Source organism: Hemiscyllium ocellatum, chromosome 12 (assembly GCF_020745735.1).
Source record: "Hemiscyllium ocellatum isolate sHemOce1 chromosome 12, sHemOce1.pat.X.cur, whole genome shotgun sequence".
In the NCBI taxonomy this organism is placed as follows: Eukaryota; Metazoa; Chordata; class Chondrichthyes; order Orectolobiformes; family Hemiscylliidae; genus Hemiscyllium; species Hemiscyllium ocellatum.
In genome coordinates this window covers 93,882,303-93,904,941 of record NC_083412.1, presented here as the reverse complement: position 1 = coordinate 93,904,941, position 22,639 = coordinate 93,882,303, and the positions used below count along the sequence as shown (strand labels likewise).

Below are 22,639 nucleotides of genomic sequence, written 5' to 3'. Positions count from 1 at the left end.
CCTGTTGGAGGAAGGAACCAGCCAAAGAAGTGTAGCTGAAGGCTTTGACATAGAATTAGAAAGAAGGGGTTATAAGCAAGACAAATGGGAATCATGAATCACTGGATGATGCAGTTCCAGTTCTGTCGCAATTGGAAGATGAATGGCCACAAATTACATGGCAAATGGGGAAATGGTCTAGGTTAATATCCAAGGTAAAAACAATGACTGCAGATGCTGGAAACCAGATTCTGGATTAGAGGTGCTAGAAAAGCACAGCAGTTCAGGCAGCATCCGAGGAGCAGTAAAATCGACGTTTCGGGCAAAAGCCAGGTTAATATCCAGATGGGACATGAAAGTGTCTTCTGTACACTACTTAAAGGGCCTATTTGAAAGGAATTTGAACAGTTTCACAGCCCTGCTCCCAGTGATCAGGAGCCTAAAGTAAAATCTGTATCTGATTGGAGGCTGAGGTTTACAAAATTATGAAGGGCATGGATAGAGTAAATAGGCAAAGTCTTTTCCCCGGGGTTGGGGAGTGCAGAACTAGAGGGCATAGGTTTAGGGTGAGAGGGGAAAGATATAAAAGAGATCTACGGGGCAGTTTTTTCACACAGAAGGTGGTACGTGTATGGAATGAGCTGCCAGAGGAAATGGTGGAGGCTGGTGATATTGCAACATTTAAGAGGCTTCTGGATGGGTATATGAATAGGAAGGGTTTGGAGGGATATGGGCTGGATGCTGGCAGATGGGACTAGATTGGGTTGGGATATCTGGTCGGCATGGACGGGTTGGACTGAAGGGTCTGTTTCCATGCTGTACATCTCTATGATTCTAGATCTCAGAAGGCTATTGAGATAAAGATGGTCTGAGGTTGGACCCATGGGCATTGTTCCGCTAAACAGGGTGTGATGGTACTGTTTATTCAGTTCTGCTGTACCTGATGTGAAAACTTAACAATGACAATAGTGAGCTCCGTTTCCTGCAACCTAGCATCCTTAGCGTTATGAGCACAAATATCTAACTCTTGAATAAAAACTGTTCTTGTCATTTCCAAGTTTTCCTTCATTCTGTTCCTCATTGTGTTGTCTAGGTTCTTCAGTGTCTTTTATGGTTGCTTCCATGTCAGCCATTTAGCTTGAGTACTGGTGACAGTCACATTGTAATCAACAGGTTTATATTATTAATATGCCTGAATGGACAAATTGCTCCACTGACCTGCTCCTGTAGGATTAATTTCACTTGTGTCACCATCACTGATAGACCTGTAACCTTCGGGATTTTATTGTACTATTACGCATGTCGGGCAGCGTGGTCACTCAGTGGTTAGCCCTGCTGCTTCATGGACCCGGGTCCAATTCCAGCTTCGGGCAACTGTGTGGAGTTTGCACATTCTTCCCATGTCTGCGTGGGTTTCCTCTGGGTGCTCCAGTTTCCTCCCACAATCCAAAGATCGGATAGGGTAAATAGACAAGCTCTTTTCCCTGGGGCTGAGGGGTCCAGAACACAAGGACATAGGATTAGGGTGAGAGGGGGAAAATTTAAAAGGGACCTAATGGGCAACTTTTTCACACACAGGATGGTGCGTGTATGGAATGAGCTGCCAGAGGAAGTGGTGGAGGCTGGTACAATTACAACATTTAAGAGGCATCTGTATGGGTTTATGAATAGGAAGGGTTTAAAGGGATACAGGCCAAGTGCTGGCATATGGGACTGCATTAGTTTAGGATATTGGGTCGGTATGGATGAGCTGGACCGAAGGGTCTGTTTTTGTGCTTTATATATTTGACTCTATGTGCAGGTTAGTTGGATTGGCCATCCTAAATTGTATGTAGTGTCCAGGGATGTGCAAGATAGGTGGATTAACCATGGCGAAACACAAGGTTACAGGGATATTATGGGGGTTGGGTTTAGATGCGATGTTCTTTTGCAGATTGGTGTGAATTTGATGGGATGAATGGCTTGCTTCCACGCTGATTCTTTGATTCTATGATGTCCAAAACACATGTTGTTCCGAAAGCTTTCAGATTATTTTACTTCTTTCGTGGGTTGTTGACATTGCTGACCAGGCCAGCATATGTTGCCTTTGAACTGAGTGCCTTGTGAGACCTATCAGAAGGCAGTTCAGAGTCAGCACACTACTTCAGGTCTTGAGACACATGTTGGCCACACCAGGTAAGAAATGGCATATTTTCCTTCCCTAATGTACACTTGTCAATTAGATATTTTCTTTAGGACAGATGACTATTGGTTGCATGGTCACCATTAGATTAGGTTTAAATTCCAGATTTCCATTAACTGAATTCAGATTTCACCGTCTGCTGTAGTGGGATTCACATGCATGCCCCAGGGTCTTAACTTAGGCTTCTGGATTGCTGATCCACTATGTCACTACCTGCCTGAGTTTTGGAAGGATAATACCTATAATTGGACTGCTAAATGCTTCTACTTGTATTGTGTTTTCATCATGAGCTATTATAATTTACTGAAATGCAAGAGAGGAAATGATTGTGTAAAAATTTAAGCAATGCCCATTTTTTAATTCACTTGAGGGACTTGGGCATCACTGGTTGGCCACCATTTATTGCCTGTCCCTAGTTGCCCATAAGGTGATAGTGTTCCTCTTAAATTGCTGCAGTCCACATGCTACCAGTTGATGCACAACACCCTTAGGGAGGGAATTCCATGACTTTGACCCTGTGACACTGAAGGAACGGAAATACATTTCCAAGTCAGGATGGTGAGTGGCTTGGAGGTGAATGAGCAGGGGTTAGTGTTCTCATGTATCTGCTGTCCTTGCCCTTCTAGATGGGAGTGGTTGAGAATTTGGAAGATGCTGTCTAAGGATCTGCCGTGTATCTTGTAGATAGTACGCAATGCTGCTGCTGAACATTGGTGATGGAGGGAATGGATGCTTGTGCATGTGATACCAGTCAAGTGGGTTGCTTTGTCCCAGATGGTGTCAAGCTTCTTGATTGTTGTTGAGGCTGCATCCATCCAGGCAAGTGGGAAGTATCTCCAATGCAAGGATCATACGTTCAAAGTTATGTTCAGACTTATCAGAGGGTAGAGAGATTTATTGTGAACATATGAACCAGGAAGAAGAATAGGCCACTCAGCCCAGCAAAACTGCTCTGTCGTTTGATAAAATAATGGCTGATTGAGTTTCACCTTAACTCTACATTCTTGCATTTCCCTAGTAATCTTTCATCACCCTTGATAAGAATCTTCTTTACCTCTGCGTTAAAGATATTGAAAGATTCTGTATATGCTCCCTTTTGAAGAAGGGAATTCCAAGGACACTTAACCTTCTGAGAGAAAAGAATGTTTCCTCATCTGTGTTTTAAAAGAAGACACCCCCTTATTTTTAAACTGTGACCCTCATTCTTGATTCTCCCACAAGAGGGAATATGCTTTCAACATCCACCTGTTAACATCCTCCCAGGATCTTCTATTTCACTTAAGTCATTGCTGACTCTTCTAAACTCTAAACGGTACAGGCCTAGTCTGTTTAGCCTGTCCTGTGGAGGTAATCTACTAATTCCAGATATTAATCCAGTGAATCTTCTCTGAACTTCAGCCTATATATTAAAATCCATCCATAAATGCGATGACCAGTACTTTCTCAGTACTCCAGATGTGGTCTCACCAATTTCATGTATAGTTGAAGCATAACCTCCCTTCTCTTGAATTCAATTCTCCTTGGAATGAAGTAGCATTCTATAAGCTTTTCGATTACTTGCTGTACATGCACACAAATCTTCGATGATACATGTGAGAATGTGTGTCCGGTATAAGCAGGCAAGGAAAGAGTTAAGTTTTGAGTTTTATGAAACAAGAGGTTCAGTTGAGCATGACTCAGATCAGATATGAACTTGCAGTTAACAATGGGGTGCTGGAGGCAAGGGTAATGGGTTAACAAGGGGGAAAAGCTTTCATTATGTAGAGTCATTTAACAATATTGGAAGCTATCAGCATGTAAGGTCAGTTAATAAGGGGAAAAGTATCCATTATGTGAAGCCAGTTAACAAACTTAAGAACATTCATTGTACAACAGCAGATGGCTTAATCTTTACTGTTGACACTCGCTGATTGTATGTTCCCTTATGGATCCTCCTCCCTGTAAATGACTCTGTATTTCATTAAGAAACTGCTGTTTGAGAGAAGGCTGAGAACTCATGTCTCTGTGCACATAGGCAATTGTTCTCTCTCCCTCCAGGGCCTGGAATAAAGGTGAAGGAGGTAAAACCATACTGTGTCTCTGAGCGTCTTGCTTCGACTGAGGCAGGGGAAAGGCATGACACATGCATAATTGAAATAGTGCCAGGCTGAGAGACTTTGGTTAAGTTGGAGAGACGAGGGAAGCTGCTTTTTCATTCTTAGAGCAGAGATGTTCAAGAGGATATTTGGCAGAGGTGTTCAAAATTGAGAGGATTTGGTGGGGGCTACTGCTCCAGAGTTGAATGTTCCAATGTTCCTCAGCAGAGAGAGAGAGTTGTTTCCAGTTGGTACAGGAAAAGTCTGATAATTGAAAAAAAAGTCAGTAGCTGAGGTTTTTAATTGCAATGGGTTGTGCTTTGAATTTGGTGAAGTTTATAATTTTTTTTCAAAATGAAAACTCACTTAAGAAGCAGCAGGATTTAAATCATAAAGATTTTATTATAAAAAAGATCAAGAAACATGATTAGTAATAATCAAATACTCAGTTAAATTGTTGGATTAAAATATTTAAAACATAAAGGACTCAGTTACTTATAGTGTAAATTGACCCGTTTAATCATGTTCTTGTCTACGCTTATGCAGCCATTTGCAGTCCCAAATAAGATGTTTACCAAAAATTGAAATATTAACCATTTGTTTGAGGACTGTTTCAAAGCTGTGTATGCAGGTGGAAATGTCTTGGGCCTTTAGTTTACCTCTGCAAGGTTGCCCCTCCAAATCCCTTTCATGTCTCTGTTTGTCTGTCTCTTTTTCTCTCTCTCTCTGTTTCTGTTCTGCAGGCAGCCTGGTTAAAACTAAAAGAGAAAACCAAAACTGCTGGGAACAGCCCACACCCATAATCTGTGTACATATATAACTCTTGACTCCTTTTCTCTTGTTTATCTTCTCGGTAACTTGGTTGTATCATCAATTGCTGTTAGCCAGTTGTTTTTCTTTAAGATCAGTAATCCTATTTCAGCGGTATCTTTTTTTTGGTGTTCACTTGTGGGCATCTCTGGTGAGGCCAGCATTTATTGCCCATCCTTAATTGCCCAGAGTACAGTTAAGAATCAGCCACATTGCTCTGAGTTTGGAGTCACGCGTAGGCCAGACCAGGTTAGGATGACAGATTTCTTTCCTTGAAGAGCATTAGTGAGTTCAGAAGGGCTTTCTCAATATTCAGCGCAGGTTCCTGGTCATCATTCTACCCATAATTCCAGATTCTTTTTGTTGAATGCTAATTTCACCATCTGCCACAGCAGGATTTGAACCCAGGTTCCCAGAACATTAGTTGAGTTTCTAGTTTAATAGTCTGGTGATAATGCGTCTAAATGTTTTAGACTTTTAAGGAGACCATCATATCATGCAAAATCAAGCAAGCCAGTTTATTTTGAATGGTGTCAAAGTTTCCTGAGTATTGTTGGAGCTGGACTCATCCAGGCAAATGGGGAAGTATTCCATTACATTTCTGACTTGTGTCTTACAGATAGTGGACGGGCTCAGGGGATTCAGCAGGTGAGTTGCTTGCTGCAGAATCCCTAGTCTTTGACCTGTTCTTGTAGCCACAATATTTATATGGGAAATTCAGTTCTGTTTCTGATCAGTGCTGAACTTCAGGATTTGCAATGGTAATACAATTGATGTCAAGCGATGATGGATAGATTTTGTCATGTTGGAGGTGGTCATTGTCCGTCACTTGTGTGACGAGTAATGTTACTTGCCACTTGTCAGCCCAAACCTGGATATTGATGCATTTGGGTCTGGACTGCTTCCATGTTTGGCAAGTTGTAAATGGGACTAAACAGCATGCAATCATCAGCGAGCATTTCCACTTCTAATGTTACGGTCGGAAGATCAAGTAGCTAAAGTCGGTTGAACCTAGGACACTACCCTGAGAAGGTTATTTAGTAATTGATTAGGACTGAAATGATTGGCTCCAACAACTGCAGCCAACTTCCTGGGTGCCAGATATGACTCCAACCAGCAGAGAGGAGCTGCTCCTGCCGATTCTCATCGATTCTCTTTTTCCTGGAGCTCCTTCATACCAAACTTGCCCAAATGCTACCTTCATGTCAAAGGCAGCCACTCTGGTATCACCACTGAAGTTAAACTCTGCTCCATGTTTTTACCAAGGTCAGGAACTGGATAGTCCAGGCAAAACCCCAACTGCATGTCACGACCTCTTACCTTTTGAGGAAGGGAAGGTCATTGATGAAGCAGCTGAAGATGTTTTCCTCATAGACATTGTCATAAGCAGCTCCTGGAGTGAACTCCTGTGACTGAGGGGATTGAATATGACAATTAAAGGAAAACCTATGTGAAACTGATGGATCAAATTAAAAATTGATTCAAAGTCATTAATTTGTGAGGAAGTTGTGCCCACTGGAATGTTTATGGTTTTGCTTCTTTTCTATTTTTCTCCAGTTCAGTTGACAATACTTTGTTGGTGAAGTAGGAATGTCAGAGTCTGCATTTTCCTCTCAGTAGCTAGCTTCCTTGTGACCTTTGAAAGCTGCTGAAGTGCTATCAAAGTAACACTTCATTCACACGTTTGAGCCTTTTCTGCACCATTCTATTATAAATAGCGTATGTAACAGACATGTACTTATAATGCCTATTTATATTCCAGTGACAGGGCTCAGGTTTCTGATGAACTTGTGAATTATGTCAGGCATTGCATACTTCCCCATTTCATGTACAGTTTCACTTTTTAGTCTCAGTTTTGATTCCTTCAGGCTTGTTGTCCTTTCAGTTTCTTTTTTTTTCAAATTTCTGTGTTTTCCCTTAGAACAGTACAGCATAATACAGGCCCTTCGGCCCTTGAAGTTGTGTCGCCCTTTTATCCTACTCTAAGATTAAACTAACCTATATACCCTTAATTTTATCCCTTCATCCATGTGTCTATCCAAGAGTCATTTAAATGTTCCCAATGTATCTGACTCTACTACCACTGCTGCAGTGCATTCCATGCACCCACCACACTCTGTGTCAAGAACCTACCTCTGACATCTCCACAAAACCTTTCTCCAATCACTTTAAAATTATGCCCCTTCGTGATAGCCATTTATTCCCGGGAAAAGTTCTCTAACTATCCAGTCCATTTATGCCTCTCATCATTTTGTACACTTCTATCAAATTGCCTCTCACCTTTCATCATTCCAGTGAGAAAAGCCTTTAGCTCCCTCAACCTTTCTTCATAAGATGTGCCCTCCCGTTCAGGCAGCATCCTGGTAAATCTCTTCTACACACTCTCTAAAGCTTTCATATCCTTCCTATAATGAGGTGACAAGAACTGAACAAGTATTCCAAGTCTGGTCTAACCAAAGCTCTATAGAGCTGCAGCAAAACCTCACAGTTCTTATACTCAATCCAGCTGCTAATGAAAGCCAACATGCTATATGCCTTCTTAACACTATCAACTTGGGTGGCAACTTTAAAGGATCTGTGAACGTGGGCCCCCAGATCCCTCTGTTCCTCCACACTGCCAAGAATCCTACCTTTAAACCTGTATTCGGCATTCAAATTCAACCTTCCAAAATGAATCACTTCATAATTTTCCAGTTTGAACTTCATCTGCCACTTCTCAGCCCAGTTCTGTATCCTGTCAATGTCCTGTTACAATTTACAACAGCCCTCCACACTATCCACAACTCCACCAACCTTCGTGTCATCGGCAACCTTACCAACCCACCTTTCCACTTCCTCATCCAAGTCATTTATAAAATTCATAAAGGTCAGAGATTGCAGAACAGATCCCTGCAGAACACCACTGGTCCCGAGCTCCAGGTTGAATACTTTCCTTCTACTACCACGCTCTGTCTTCTGTGGACCAGCCAATTCTCTATCCAGACAGCCAAATTTCCCTGTATCCCTTGCCTCCTTGCTTCCTGAATGAGCCTACCATGGGGGAACCTTATCAAACACCTTGCTAAAATCTATGTCCACCCCATCTAGTGTTCTACCTTCATTAATGTGCTTTGTCACATGCTCAAAGAATTCAATAAGGTTTATGAGGCACGACCTGCCATTCTCAAAGCCATGCTGACTATCTCTAATTAAATTATGGTTTTCCAAGTCATCATAAATCCCATCTCTCAGAATCCTTTTCATTAACTTATATCATTTTGTATAGCCCAAGCATTTTGGTTATCTCAGCTTTTTACTGAAAACATAATTTTTAAAAATAACTTATTTGCTATAATAATTACACACCAAAGTAAGTATTTAATTAACCACAATTATACACTGAAAAGTAGACATACTCTTCCCTAAATACCTGCAGAGTTAATAGTTCTCTTGCTGTACCCCTTTTCTGTATGCTTTTTCCATATCTGCAAAAACAACGTTTCTAACATTATGTTACAGATGTACAAGGTGCTGGTGAGGCCACAGCTGGAGTACTGTGTGCAGTTTTGGTTTCCTTACTTGAGAAAGGATGTACTGGCACTGAAGGGGGTACAGAGGAGGTTCACTAGGCTGATTTCTGAGTTGAGGGGGTTGGCTTATGAGGACAGACTGAGTAGACTGGGATTATGTTTATTGGAATTCAGAAGAATGAGAGGGGATCTTATAGAAACATAAAATAATGAAGGAATTGATAAAATAGAAATAGATAGGATGTTTCCACTGGGGAGTGAGACTAGGGCAAGAGGACATGGCCTCAAGATTAGAGAAAGCAGGTTTAGAACTGAACTGAGAAGGAACTTCTTCACCCAGAGGATTGTTAATCTAGGTAATTCCTTGCACAGTGAAGTACTTGATGCTGTTTAAGTCATCGCTTTTAAAGCTAAGGTAGATATATTTTTGAAAAAGAAATAAATTAGGGGATATGGTGAAAACGCCGGTATGTGGAGCTGAGTCCATGAAAAGTTTAGCCATGATCTTTATTGAGTGGCAGAGCAGGCTCGAAGGGCCAGATGGCCTACTCCTGCCCCTGACGTTCTTGAAGTGAACCAATGCTGGAGTTGCTCAATATCAGCACAGTTACCCAAGTTGTAACATTTTTGACTTTGTGCACAGAATTTGCGGGTAGTTCATTAAAAATTTAAAAAATTGTACTTGTGTATTGCATTTCCCATTGTTTATTTCCTGTAGTAATGACAATAGAGCTGCATACATTCAGTGGACCACACCAAGAATGGCATTTCAGCCAGTGCGCAAATTTTACTTTACCCATTTTTGAGGGACTGCAATGTTTTCATATCAGTTTTTACAGCTTCCAAAAAAAAAGCCCAAGGAAGTGTGGGTGTTGGAAATCAGAAACGTAAGCAGAAATTGCTGGAAAAACTCAACAGATTTGGCAGTATTAACATTTCAGTTCCAGTGGTCTTTCAGAACTGATTGCAGTTAGGTAAAGGTTGGTGTATCTGGTAAAGATGGATCCCAGAGAGATGTGGTATCTCATTTTGTGCTTGGGAAACCTGCAGCCTTCAGTGTTCAATATCGAGTCTGATAACTTTAGGGCCTGAACACCTTGTCTCATATGTTTTCGCCAACTCCCACACACCAGGCTTGTCATCTCATGGGCAGCTACCACGCAAAGCCTATTGTCAGCTGCCAAGGGTCGCCATTAGCAGCTATTGATTTGCCCTGGCTGACATTTATCACTTCCTTTTCTGTTCTACTGTTGTTCTCTCTCTCTCTGTGCTCCACATCCATCAATCATTTTACCACCTGTCGTCCCATCTTCTGCATAAATACCAACCGTTTCCTATCTACAATCAGTTCTGAAGTAGAATCACTGGACCTGAAACATAACTCTACTTTTTCGCCACAGAAGCTGCTTAGTTTTTCCAGCAATTTCTTGTTGAATTTTTACAGTTTGTCATTTATTGACCTAGTTCTACTCTTAGTTCAACCTTAAAATCTGGTACAGATCCCCACAACTCAATAACTAGGTGAATGGTACTTATTCAGCATTCAAAGTAGCATGACTGGTGATTATGAAATTTATTTTATGCAAAAAAAACAATTTTTAATTATTTATATTGAAACTGTTGTGTATTGATCATTTTTGTGAAATTAAGTGAATTAAATATCAGCCTTTGATTACTTCGGTACATTAACACTAATGCAACAGAAAGATATTTACCTCGACCCTCTTTAATGTGCGATAAGCTTCTTGTGCGATATCACAAGCCCATGACCTGACAGTCACTCTTGCTGCCAGTGTTTGCCTTGGTCTTTCCCCGTGTGAAATGTTCTACTTGGACACAGCTTGAGTTTGGACGAACAAATGAAACTTGTAAATTGTAATGAACAATCAGGATGAAAGTATCTGAATCGAAGAATGGAAATGGGATCAGGTGCTTCTTTATGCTTCTTGTCAGTTGACAAGGATCATTTCTAACTTGGTCTGGACACTTTTCGCTGATAATACATGTTTTCTTTTTCTTGTCGCTAAGAGTGTTGGAAGCCAGTATCGCAGAAAACAAGGCAAGCTTGAAAAGGACGCAAGGGGAGGTATGGAGTGACTCGATAAATCCGTACGATCGGAAGCGACAGGAGAGCTGTCCTGTTGGGTTGAAGAATGTAGGAAACACCTGCTGGTTCAGTGCTGTCATTCAGGTGAGAACACAGTTTGTTGTTTCAGTCCAAACAATTTCATTTCTCCTGGAGCCCGGGATAGGATTTCTACCCTGTATTTCAGAGTTCCACCCAGGCATATTGTTTCTTCACCGTGGGATGTGCAGAATGAGAGTCATAGGATTATCCCACTGCAAGTGGAGTTGGGATTGAGCCCGACTCTGCCCTCCATCTTGAGATGTGGTGGGCTGTCCAGTGAATTACAGACTCAGGTCTTGGGAAAACTGACCTTGCAAAGATGGAGTCTTTCAGCACTTACTTAGTGTATTTCACAACTCCAGGATCTCCCAAATCGCTTCTCAAGGCTGTAAAGTATTTTGTTTTGTAATAGTGGAAATGCCTCAGCCAATTTCTGTCCCGAAAGATCCCAGATATAAAAAAAAGAGTGATCAAATCATTGATTTTTGCAATGTTGGTTGAACAGCAACAGTGGAGGGCAGCTTCCCCATTTCACTTCAAAATAACACTTGTGCATCTTTCCCATCCACCTGAGAGGGAAGATAAGTGTTCAGTTTAATGTCGCATTCGAAAGATGGAACCTATATGTTCCACTAGGAGAGTAGTTTTCTGTGTTTTTGAATGCATTGACAGAGTGATTCTTGTGTGAGATGTGCTCAAAACAAATTGTGGCATTAACCTGATACAGATCCAGCACAGGGCTTTGCTCACTGTGAATGGGGGAAGGTGAAATATCACTGAGTTCCAGAACAGTTTGAGTTAGCTGCACTGTTCTCTCTCTCTCCTCTAAGCACCCCCCACCCTGACAGCTGCTGTCTAAGAAACAGATGAGTCTGGAAGTGATACCATGGATCAGGTAGCAGTTCCCTTCTGAGTGACTCACTTGTTTGTTTATACTGGTTGTACTTGGTTTTCTTTTATGGGACAGCTTGCTGTGCTTACTGACTATACTTGCTGAGTAAATTGCTCCCATTTTACAGCACAATGTATTTCCTGAGAACATCATAAGCCTTCATTGGCAGAAAGTCATTTTCTCTCTCTCTCGCTGTTTCTCCCTTCACTGCTTCAGAGTTCAGTGGAAGAAGACCCACTTCTTGGTTGTTCAATTCTGGCCTTGCATTGAATAAGCAAATTCCTGTCTGGTTTGTTTTGATGCTGCCTTTGCTCCTGTGAATTTTACCGTCACAATGTTTTTGAGCTGTGCTGCTCATTCTTTCTTTCTTTTGTTCTTTCTTAAACTGTTGAACTCTTTTATTGCCCCAAGTTGCCATATTGATCTGCAAAATGTTCAAACACTAGCTGAAGAACCTCCTAATTGTTTCTCATTGATTACCTTCCCTTAATTTCTCTTTTCGAATAAGATAGTGTCCAGCAACCTTCACTTAGGCTTTTCAATAATGACCTATAAATCTCTAAAGTAAAACGAAGGTGAGGAGGCTGGGGAGGATGCAAGCATCAGAATCCAGAAGTGGAGGCAAATGGGAAACACCAGTTCCTCATATACCCACACAACAGAAATGACAGAAGAAAATGCCAGCTCTGAAAAAGTGAAGCATTTTAGTCGAAGGATAACTTTTTGAGGAGGTAAACCAGGGATAGTGGAGTCCCCATTCTTGCAGAAGGGAGAAGGTCCATGTATTCCAGATGACTCTGGGTGCAGCAAGGAGCTTTAAGGAATTACAATTGGAGGGCGATGCAACCTACTGGGTTGACATTGTGATCAGAAAGTGATTTTGTTTTGGAACAACCAAAATATTGAACTTATTTTGTTCCTGGTCTTTTAGATGTTAGAATACTGACTGTGACCAGTTCAATCATTATGTTGGATAGCATTGACAATGTGAGAATGTAATCTTTTTCTTTGGGTGATTTGTTCCTGACCCCCAGCTACACCATAAGATTACAAGTCTTATGGCGTATAAGCAAACTAGGCTATTCAGCCCATACATCTCCACTATTCAGTGAGATCATGCCTGATCTGATAATGCTCAACTCCACTTCCTTACCTTTTCCCATAATCCTTGATTCACTGACCTATGCTTGTGTATAATTGCCTCTGCTCATTGTCTAGCTACTTTGACCGAATGAATTGTTCTTTATACATGGGTCTAGACAATCAGTAGTGAGGCTATTTGCAACCAAATTGAATTTTGTTTAGTCCTGTGTATTAACCATGCAGGGGAGGAGAAAGGAGCTGAGTTGTGGAGGGCTGCTGAGTGTGTTGATGGTGGTCATGTAGAATTGAGCTGCAGAGAATCTGCATCATTTCTGATGAAGAGCTTATGCACAAAACGTCGACTCTCCTGTTTCTCGAATGCTGCCTGACTCGCTGTGCTTTTCTAGTACCGCACTCTCAACTCTGATCTCCAGCGTCTGTAGTCCTCACTTTCTCCCTGAGAATTGAACATGGATGGCTAAGCATTTTCTGGGTAAATATGACATTGACTTGGAGGGAGGGGCGTGAGAGTCAAAACTTGGGTGTGTTGGGTGCACAGAGTGGGTGCCAGAGTGGATTGATGTGATGTTGGGGGACGGAGGCAGTGCGCACATTATGGTGGGGAAAGTTGACCCCCATGGACAGGGGTGGGCATGGGGAGAAAAACATGGAGGATAATTATTGATGTGGAGCATGAATGACAGTGAAGAAAGAACCTTGTGCACTTGGATGTCAACTGCACTTTATATAATATGTTTATAAAAGTGTCCATGATTTGCAATCACCTGCCGTTCAGAGTAGGTGTAAACAAGTGATCATCACCATCCCACTGCTTGAGATCCAGTTACAACTTGGCAAAAAGTTATTTAGGATTAATGACTTCATAGGGCTTCCACTGACTTTCACATGCTTATTTGGAACCCTCATAAGTCAGGTGTTATGGACAGAAATGCCCTATGAATTACTTCTAAGAATGCTTACTTGCCATGTGGAAAATAATTTTCACCTCAAGTTCTTCTTCCTTTGCCATTTACCACTCACCCGATTGATTCTCTGTGGGAGTGACAACTGTGCACTGAATCTGCTCAGATTAAAAAAAATGTTGTTAGATTGAATTGGCATTGAAAGGTGTCGCTGTAAGTGCTAACATCTCCTACCAGAATGCAGCCAAGACCAAAAGCTTGAAGTTTCAGGCATCATGAATCACACATCCACCCTGTGTTCTGATGGCACCATGCTGTTGTGGTGCACCGTGTACAGCTGGGCTGCACCTTACGTGGAATATTCCATTGCCCCATGCTAAAACGTTCTTCTCTTTTTTTGAAGGTGCTCACTTGAAGAATTGCCCAAACATTTTGAGTGCAATTTTACATTTGTACCCAAGAATCTTCAAACTGTGATTCTAGTGTCTGCTGTGCTAATTAACCTTGACAAAGAACATTCTTTGTAGCACAGGTGATTTTGTTTTTCCTGAGCTTACTGAAGAACATCTTTTGCATTTATATAGCAACTCCGAAAGTTGCACAGCAGTTTACAGCCAGCATGGTACTTTTGTAGCAGAGTCGCTATTGTAATGTAGGAAACACAGCAAGCAATTTGTGCACATTAAGCTCCGACAAACAGAATGAGGTAGTAGTTTATATTGTGAGCTTTTTGATAGTTGGTTTAGGGATAAGGACATGTGAGAGAAGTCCCTACTGTTCTCTGGATAGTATTGGGGGATCTTCACCTGAGAGAGCAGATGGCTTAACGTCTTACCTGAAAGATGACCCCTCCAACAATACTCCCACTGGAGTATTAACTAACATTATGTACTTAAATCTCTGGTTAGGGACTTCAGACTTTGAAATTAGAGTTCTCCCAGTAATTGGCCACAGTTTGACTTTATTTCACCTAAACCTATCCAATTTGAGAGTCTAGACACGGATTTTTACAAATGTACAATTGTTCTATAAATCCTGAAGCAGAAAACCAAAGAGTCCAACATTACTGCAACTCTTTTATGTACAGAACATGGTTTTATAGCAAAGGTCATATCTTTGAAGCTTCATGAATGTTGAAATATGAGCAAAGGCTGTTAGGCTGATAAGGTCATGCACTGTTGCAGATTAGATTGCCTTTTCCTTCTTGTGTCTGCAAAGTTGTCTGTCAGATTTGTGTAGGTGCATCGTGTTCTCAGTAGCCAATGCTGCCGGATCATTTTGGAAAGATATTCCTGTGCTTGAATAACCGCTCGTGGGGGAGGAAACAGACTTCTTGTTACTTCAGTTGTCATTCTTCGTCTGATAATCCTAAGTATGCACCTGCTTGTTTTCACTGATAGTGCCTTGTAATTTTGAAAACCTTTATTAAACTTTTGCAGCAGAACTGAAGGAGGCATTTCTCAATGTTTCATTGCAGAACATTTCTATCTGGGCTATTCAAGGCAAATGAACTGGAAGAGAATATTTTTTTCAACCTGCCACTGCTCCTCATAGTTATCACCATTAAGAAGGAAGGAACAGGAAGAGACCACTTTGTCTTTAAGCCTGCCCACCATTCAGTGAGATCATGGCTGATTCTCAGCATACCTCATATATTGGCCTTTGCATCATGTCTTTCAGTGCTTTTAGCTGTATCATTGTCCGCTTTAAATACAGCAGTTGTTTTTCTATCCCATCTGTGAAAGAACTTCTGAACATCTGTCATCCTGTTGTATGCTGAAGTGGTTCTGAATTTCATTCCTGAAAGTATTTTCTTTTTATCAACCTAATCTATTCCTCTTAATATCCTGAAAGCTTTGACCAAATCACCTCTTCATTGTCTGCATTCCAAGGATTCTGACCCCAGTCTGTGCAATGAAACTGGTTCATTGTGGTAAGCTCCAACATCAGGAGTACTTTCCCAAGGTTCCCCATCTAGCCTAAAACCCATATGGATTTCGGACTGAGGGCACATTCATGTTCAGTTGTGACAACCTGGATGGTCAAATAACTTGGGAACCTCATATGAATAGACACCAGATAGTTAAAGTCTCCTGATTCTGATGAAGTTATCTATAGCAAAGAGTGGAAGCCTTCAAAATAGAGAATCAAGAAAGTTGGGGTGTGTCATTTTTGATGTTTAGCCCGATCAGCCATGATTCAGTGGTCGTACTCTCATGTCGAAGGCACATCATAAAGACTGGAGCACATAATCCAACATGACATCCCCAATGCAGTACTGAGCAATGCTGTAATATTAAATATATAATTAAGCATTACAATAGAGGTCTTGTTTATCATGTAAGACCATATTTCAAAAAGACCGGGAGATAATGTTCTGGGCAATGTTTACCCATCAAGCAACCTCGTTAAGATATTATTTGGTCATTTATCTCATTGCTGTTTGTGGGATGTTGCTGTGTGCGAATTAGAAAGGACTGAAGAAGGGTTACACCCGAAATATGAACTTCTCCACCACCTGATGCTGCCAGGCTTGCTGTGTTCTTCCAGCCTCCTGCCTGTCTAATTTGGATTCCAGCATCTGTAGTCTTCTTTGTCTCTAACACTGTGTGCAAATTGGCTGTTGCAATTTCTGCCTGACGTTAGTGACTGACAACTTGAATCCATTTTGTTGTTGTCTGTGCATAAGAATATAGGAGCGTAAGAACTGGGTGCATCAGCACAAACAATTAAACCTCTCAAGCTTACTCTGTCAAAATTTCACCATCTGCAATGATAGGATTGAATCTATATTCTGAGAACATTAGCATGGGTTCTGGATTATTAGTCTAGTGACTTGATCACACCTTGACTATCTCCCCAATAGACATCTGTGCAATCTGAGCAATTTGTTTAAAATAAGAGCATCCATTTAACAAAAGTTGTGCAGCATATTTTCAAAGTTGGTTTATTAGCTATTCGAAGTGTACATTTCTATTATTTTACAATTGCAGCTATTTTAGCTGCTAAAGTAGCAAAATGTATAAATGTAAACATTTCAAAACAATTGTACAAACAAATCTCAAGTACACGTCAATGACTTCATTTGACAGAGTGCACCATGTAGGGAGCTTTGGACTGTTTTGTTCAGTCCAGCCGTCTGGCGACACGATGAGCACCAAGGGTGGCATGGTGGCTCAGTGGTTAGCTCTACAGCCTCACAGCTCCAGGGATCCGGGTTCGATCCCAGCCTTGGGTGACTGTCTGTGTGGAGTTTGCACATTCTCCCCGTGTCTGCACTCCTCCGGGTGCTCCGGTTTCCTCCACCGTCCAAAGATGTGCAGGTCAAGTGGCTTGGCCATACTAAATTGCCCATTTATGTTATTACTAACGTAATGTTAGTGCTTTAGTCATAGGGAAATGGGTCTGAGTGGGTTACTCTTCGGTGTGGACATGTTGGGCCGAAGGGCCTGATTCCACACTGTAGGGAAGCTAATCATAATATCTGACCAAAAGAGTCTAGGAGTGCAATGCTAACATGGTGATACAACTGCATTCATGTTGTTTCTCCAATAACATATTAATTTTAAAATGGGAATATTAGTCTTGAAAAGAAAGGAGTAAAAAATGAGGTCTGCAGATGCTGGAGATCACAGCTGCAAATGTGTTGCTGGTCAAAGCACAGCAGGTTAGGCAGCATCTCTATTCCTGAGATGCTGCCTAACCTGCTGTGCTTTGAAAAGAAAGGTAAATGAAATAATATTAAAAACAATTTTTTCCTGTATTTATTTTTAAGAAATGCAATACAATCACTAACAGCTTTTAAATTTAATCCTTTGAGATATCCCTTAACACATTTTCTATTTAGGCAAAGAACATTCCTGGAGCAATTACTGACATGATCTTCCTTTCTTCGGATACTCTTGCTTTTCTTTTTGGCATCATGTTTCTTGAACTATAGTTGTTTTGTGAATGATTATGTGGTGTGCATGTGGACAATTATGGGGTATGCGTGGTTTTCTTTCAGCTGCTGCAAGGGAAAACTAGTGAGTACACTTCAAAAGTACTTCATTTTCTAAAGAGCGATTTGGGACATATTGAAGTTGTGAAACTTAGTATAGAAATGCAAGTTTATTGTGTTTTCTCATTTGCATCTTTCTCTTTTTACTCATTTTATCTCTTTTTGTTTTCTTTTATCTCCTGATAAGTTCATTTCTTTGTGTGCGTAGAGTTGTTTTTATATGACTTGTAAACTGGCAGCAGTTAATGTACCTTTTTGTCTTCTCGTCCCTTTTAGTCCCTCTTTAATCTGCTTGAGTTTCGGAGACTTGTCCTGAACTATGTCCCGCCATCTGATCCTCAGGATGTACCTCAAAATCAAAAGGTGCGTGAATTCTGTGACTCTGTTTGCAGCTGATATGAGATGCTGGACAAAACAGGCATTCATCTCACCACTTTGATCCGAAGTGAATTAATTTCATCCTAGGCAGGCGTTCAGTGTTACCAGTTTCAAATGAATCAATTCATGGAAGCATCATTATCACCATTCTATCTCCAATCTTACCCCCTACCTTTCTGTGTGGCAAGTTAACAAACTTTTTGTGTTATCCTTTCCATGATTCTTGCCTATCCATCCTCACTTTCTCTGATCAGTCAAATAGCCAATTTCCTCCTCATCTCCTGAACTAAGAAATGAAGATTTATAAAAGGAACTTTGGAATAATCCAATGATGTTTCACCTGTATTGCCAGAAATAGTGTTTTTTTTTAGATTAGACTTACAGTGTGGAAACAGGCCCTTCGGCCCAACAAGTCCACACCGACCCGCCGAAGCGAAACCCACCCATACCCCTACATTTACCCCTTACCTAACACTATGGGCAATTTAGCATGGCCAATTCACCTGACCTGCACATCTTTGGACTGTGGGAGGAAACCGGAGCACCCGGAGGAAACCCACGCTGACACGGGGAGAACGTGCAAACTCCACACAGTCAGTCGCCTGAGTCGGGAATTGAACCCGGATCTCAGGCGCTGTGAGGCAGCAGTGCTAACCACTGTGCCACCGTGCCGCCCATAAAGTGTTGTGAAGGTGATGATTAATTCCTCCAGCACAATTCCATTAACTCGACATGTACTCATTGAGTCATAGAATTTAGGTAAAAACAATGACCGCAGATACTGGAAACCAGATTCTGGACTGGTGGTGCTGGAAGAACGCAGCAGTTCTGGCAGCATCCGAGGAGCAGTAAAATCGACGGTTCGGGCAAAAGCCCTTCATCGGGAATAAAGGCAGAGAGCCTGAAGGGTGAAGAGATAAGCTAGAGGAGGATGGGGGTGGGGAGAAAATAGCATAGAGTACAATAGGTGAGTGGGGGAGGGGATGAAGGTGATAGGTCAAGGAGGAGGGTGGAGTGGATAGGTGGAAAAGAAGATAGGCAGGTAGGACAAGTCATGGGGACAGTGCTGAGCTGGAAGTTTGGAACTAGGGTGAGGTGGGGGAAGGGGAAATGAGGTAACTGTTGAAGTCCACATTAATGCCCTGGGGTTGAAGTGTTCCGAGGCGGAAGATGAAGCGTTCTTCCTCCAGGCGTCTGGTGGTGAGGGAGTGGCGGTGAAGGAGGCCCAGGACCTCCACGTCTCATCCACATCCTGCACCTCCGTCCTCAGACCCCACCCCTCCAACTGTAACAAGGACAGAACGCCCCTGGTGCTCACCTTCCACCCGACCAACCTTCGCATAAACCAAATCATCCGCCAACATTTCCGCCACCTCCAAAAAGACCCCACCACCAGAGATATATTTCCCTCACCACCCCTTTCCACCTTCCACAAAGACTGTTCCCTCCGTGACTACCTGGTCAGGTCCACGCCACCCTACAACCCACCCTGCCATTCTGGCACCTTCCCCTGCCACCGCAGGAATTGCAAAACCTGCACACACACATCCTTCCTCACCTTCATCCAAGGCCCTAAAGGAGCCTTCCACATCCATCAAAGTTTTGCCTGCATATCCACCAATATCATTCATTGTATCCGTTGTTTCCGATGCGGTCTCCTCTACATTGGGGAGACTGGGCGCCTCCTAGCAGAGTGCTTTAGGGAACATCTCCGGGACACCCGCACCAATCAACCACATCGTCTTGTGGCCCAACATTTCAACTCCCCCTCCTACTCTGCCGAGGACTTGGAGGTCCTGGGCCTCCTTCACCACTGCTCCCTCACCACCAGACGCCTGGAGGAAGAACGCCTCATCTTCCACCTCGGAACACTTCAACCCCAGGGCATCAATGTGGACTTCAACAGTTACCTCATTTCCCCTTTGCCACCTCACCCTAGTTCCAAACTTCCAGCTCAGCACAGTCCCCATGACTTGTCCTACCAGCCTATCTTCTTTTCCACCTGTCCACTCCACCCTCCTCCTTGACCTATCACCTTCACCCCCTCCCCCACTCACCTATTGTACTCTATGCTACTTTCTCCCCACCCCCACCCTCCTCTAACTTACCTCTTTACCCTTCAGGCTCTCTGCCTTTATTCCTGATGATGGGCTTTTGCCCGAAACGTTGATTTTACTGCTCCTCGGATACTGCCTGAACTGCTGTGCTTAGATTACTTACAGTGTGGAAACAGGCCCTTCGGCCCAACAAGTCCACACCGACCCGCCGAAGCGAAACCCAACCATACCCCTACATTTACCCCTTACCTAACACTACGGGCAATTTAGCATGGCCAATTCACCTGACCCGCACATCTTTGGACTGTGGGAGGAAACCGGAGCACCCGGAGGAAACCCACGCAGACACGGGGAGAACGTGCAAACTCCACACAGTCAGTCGCCTGAGTCGGGAATTGAACCGAGGTCTCAGGCGCTGTGAGGCAGCAGTGCTAACCACTGTGCCACCATGCCGCCCACTGTGCTCTTCCAGCACCACTAATCCAGAGTCATAGAATCTTGCAACACTGAAACAGACTCCTTGGTCCAACTTGTCTATGCCGACTAGATTTCCCAAACTAAACTAATCCCATTTGCCTGCATTTGGCTCATATCCCTTTAAACCTTTCCTAATCATGTACATGAACAAATGCATTTTTTATGTTATAACTGTATCTGCATCTACTACTTGCTCAGGCAGTTTATTCCATATACCAACCAGTTTCTGTGTGAAAAAAGTTGCCCTTCAGATCCTTTTTAAGTTGTTCCCCTCTCACCTGAAAATTGTGCGCTCGAGGTTTGAACATCTCTACTCTAACCTCATCTATGGCCCTCATGAGTTTATAAATCTTGAGAAGGTCACCCCTCAACCTTATATGCTCCAATGAAAAACTCCCAGCCTATCCAGTCTCTGCTTAAACCTCAAACCCTCCAGTCCCAGTAACATACTTGTAAATCTTCTCTCCGCTCTCACCAATTTAATAACATTCTTCCTATAACAAGGTGCAGAGAACTGAACTTGGTATTCCAAATGTGTACTAACATTTGTATAGCTGCCCTATGAAATCCCAACTCCTATACTCAGCGGTCTGAGCAATGAAGGCAAGTGTGCCAAAAGCCTCTTCTCCCACCCTGTCTACCTGTGATACGACTTTCAAGGAACTATATACCTGAATCCCTAGGCCTCTCTCTGTTTGACAAATTCCCAGGGCCCTGCCATTAACTGTGTAAGTACTGCCTTTGTTCATCTGATCAAAATGCAACACCTTACATTCATTCAAAATAAACTCCATCGATATTCCTTGACATATCGATCCAGTTGATCGAGATCCTGTTATACTTTTTGGTAACCTTCACTCTATTCCATGTCACTAATTTTGGTGTCATCCACAAACTTAATAACCATGTTTCCTTTTTTGTCTTCCAAATTGTTCATATAAACAACAAATAGCAGTGGACCCAACACCAATCTCTAGGGAACACTACTAGTCATAGATCTTCAGTCCAAAAAACAACCTTCCACTGCCACGCTCTTGTCTCCTACTCTCCAGCCAATTTGGTATCCATGTAGCAAATTCTCCCTGAATCCCATTTGATCTAACTTTACTAACCAGTCTACTCCAGGAACCTTGTCAATGGTCTTGCTAAAGTCTACATGGACCAAGTCTACCGCTCTGCTGTCATCCATCGTCTTGGTCACACCCTCAAAAACTATCTCGAATTAACCCTTGCCTCTCCAATGCATTTAAATCCTGACTTTCAGAATTGCCCACCACTGACTTCAGTGCAGCCTTTCTCAAATAATGGCACAACATTAGCTTCTTCCCGTCTCCCTGCATCTTACCAGTGGCTGTAAGCAATACAAATATCACTGCTTAGGGGCTCTTCAATTTCTTCTCTAACTTCACATGAAATCCTGGGATACACTTCATCAGGTCCCAAAGATTTATTTAACTTTATGCTTTTTAAGACCTCCATTTGTAATGTGGGCTGTTTTCAAGGTGTCAATATTTATTTCCCCTAGTATCCTAGCTTCCATGTCTTTTTGCACAGTAGCTCGTCAAAGAAAAACTAATATGACTCAGATGTTGAGATGCAAGGACAGACCTTGTTACAACTGAACTGTGTTCTCCCTTGATAAATCAAGTACTATAGTGAATTTCGTTATGCAGAGGAAAGTTGCTTCTAATTGTGTTTGTTCCAGCCTTCCCTCTTCGACATTTCAAATGCAAGCAGCATTATTGGATTGAAGCAGAATTATACAAAGAGAAAAGTATTTCCTTTCAGCAGGAGAAAGTGATTCCTGATTGTCATGTTGATCCATGCTGACAAGCTGCAGCGAATGGTGACTTGCTCAGGTGGAAATAGTGTTTGTTTCAGCTCCTTCAGCCTGCTTCTGGCTCGTGGAGAAATTTATTTGCTTCCTTTGCTTGCAGTAAAATTAGTTTCCTTTTCACATGAATGTAATTTGTTTTTTGAGGAGCTGTGAGACCCCTACCTCATTTGCGAGTTTGCAGTATATTAATCCATTTTACAATTTGAGTTCCACTGAAGATGCAATACATAAATTTTTAATGGGCAGGATTTGTTTCTCAGACTTCCTATCTGACCACTTCTGACAACAGTTTCTCCATAGATGGAAACT

At 42.2% G+C, this 22,639-nt stretch overlaps 1 protein-coding gene across 2 annotated transcripts in view; it reads left to right on the top strand.

Annotated features, from left to right (window-relative positions):
- usp25 (ubiquitin specific peptidase 25) overlaps positions 1-22,639 on the top strand; it is a 201,810-nt gene that overhangs the window by 61,869 nt on the left and 117,302 nt on the right. For both annotated transcript variants that reach the window (XM_060833849.1, XM_060833848.1), the window contains exons 5-6: positions 10,584-10,746; positions 17,858-17,944. In XM_060833849.1, coding sequence (XP_060689832.1) covers positions 10,584-10,746; positions 17,858-17,944 — 250 coding nt within the window. The remainder of the gene's footprint in view (positions 1-10,583; positions 10,747-17,857; positions 17,945-22,639) is intronic.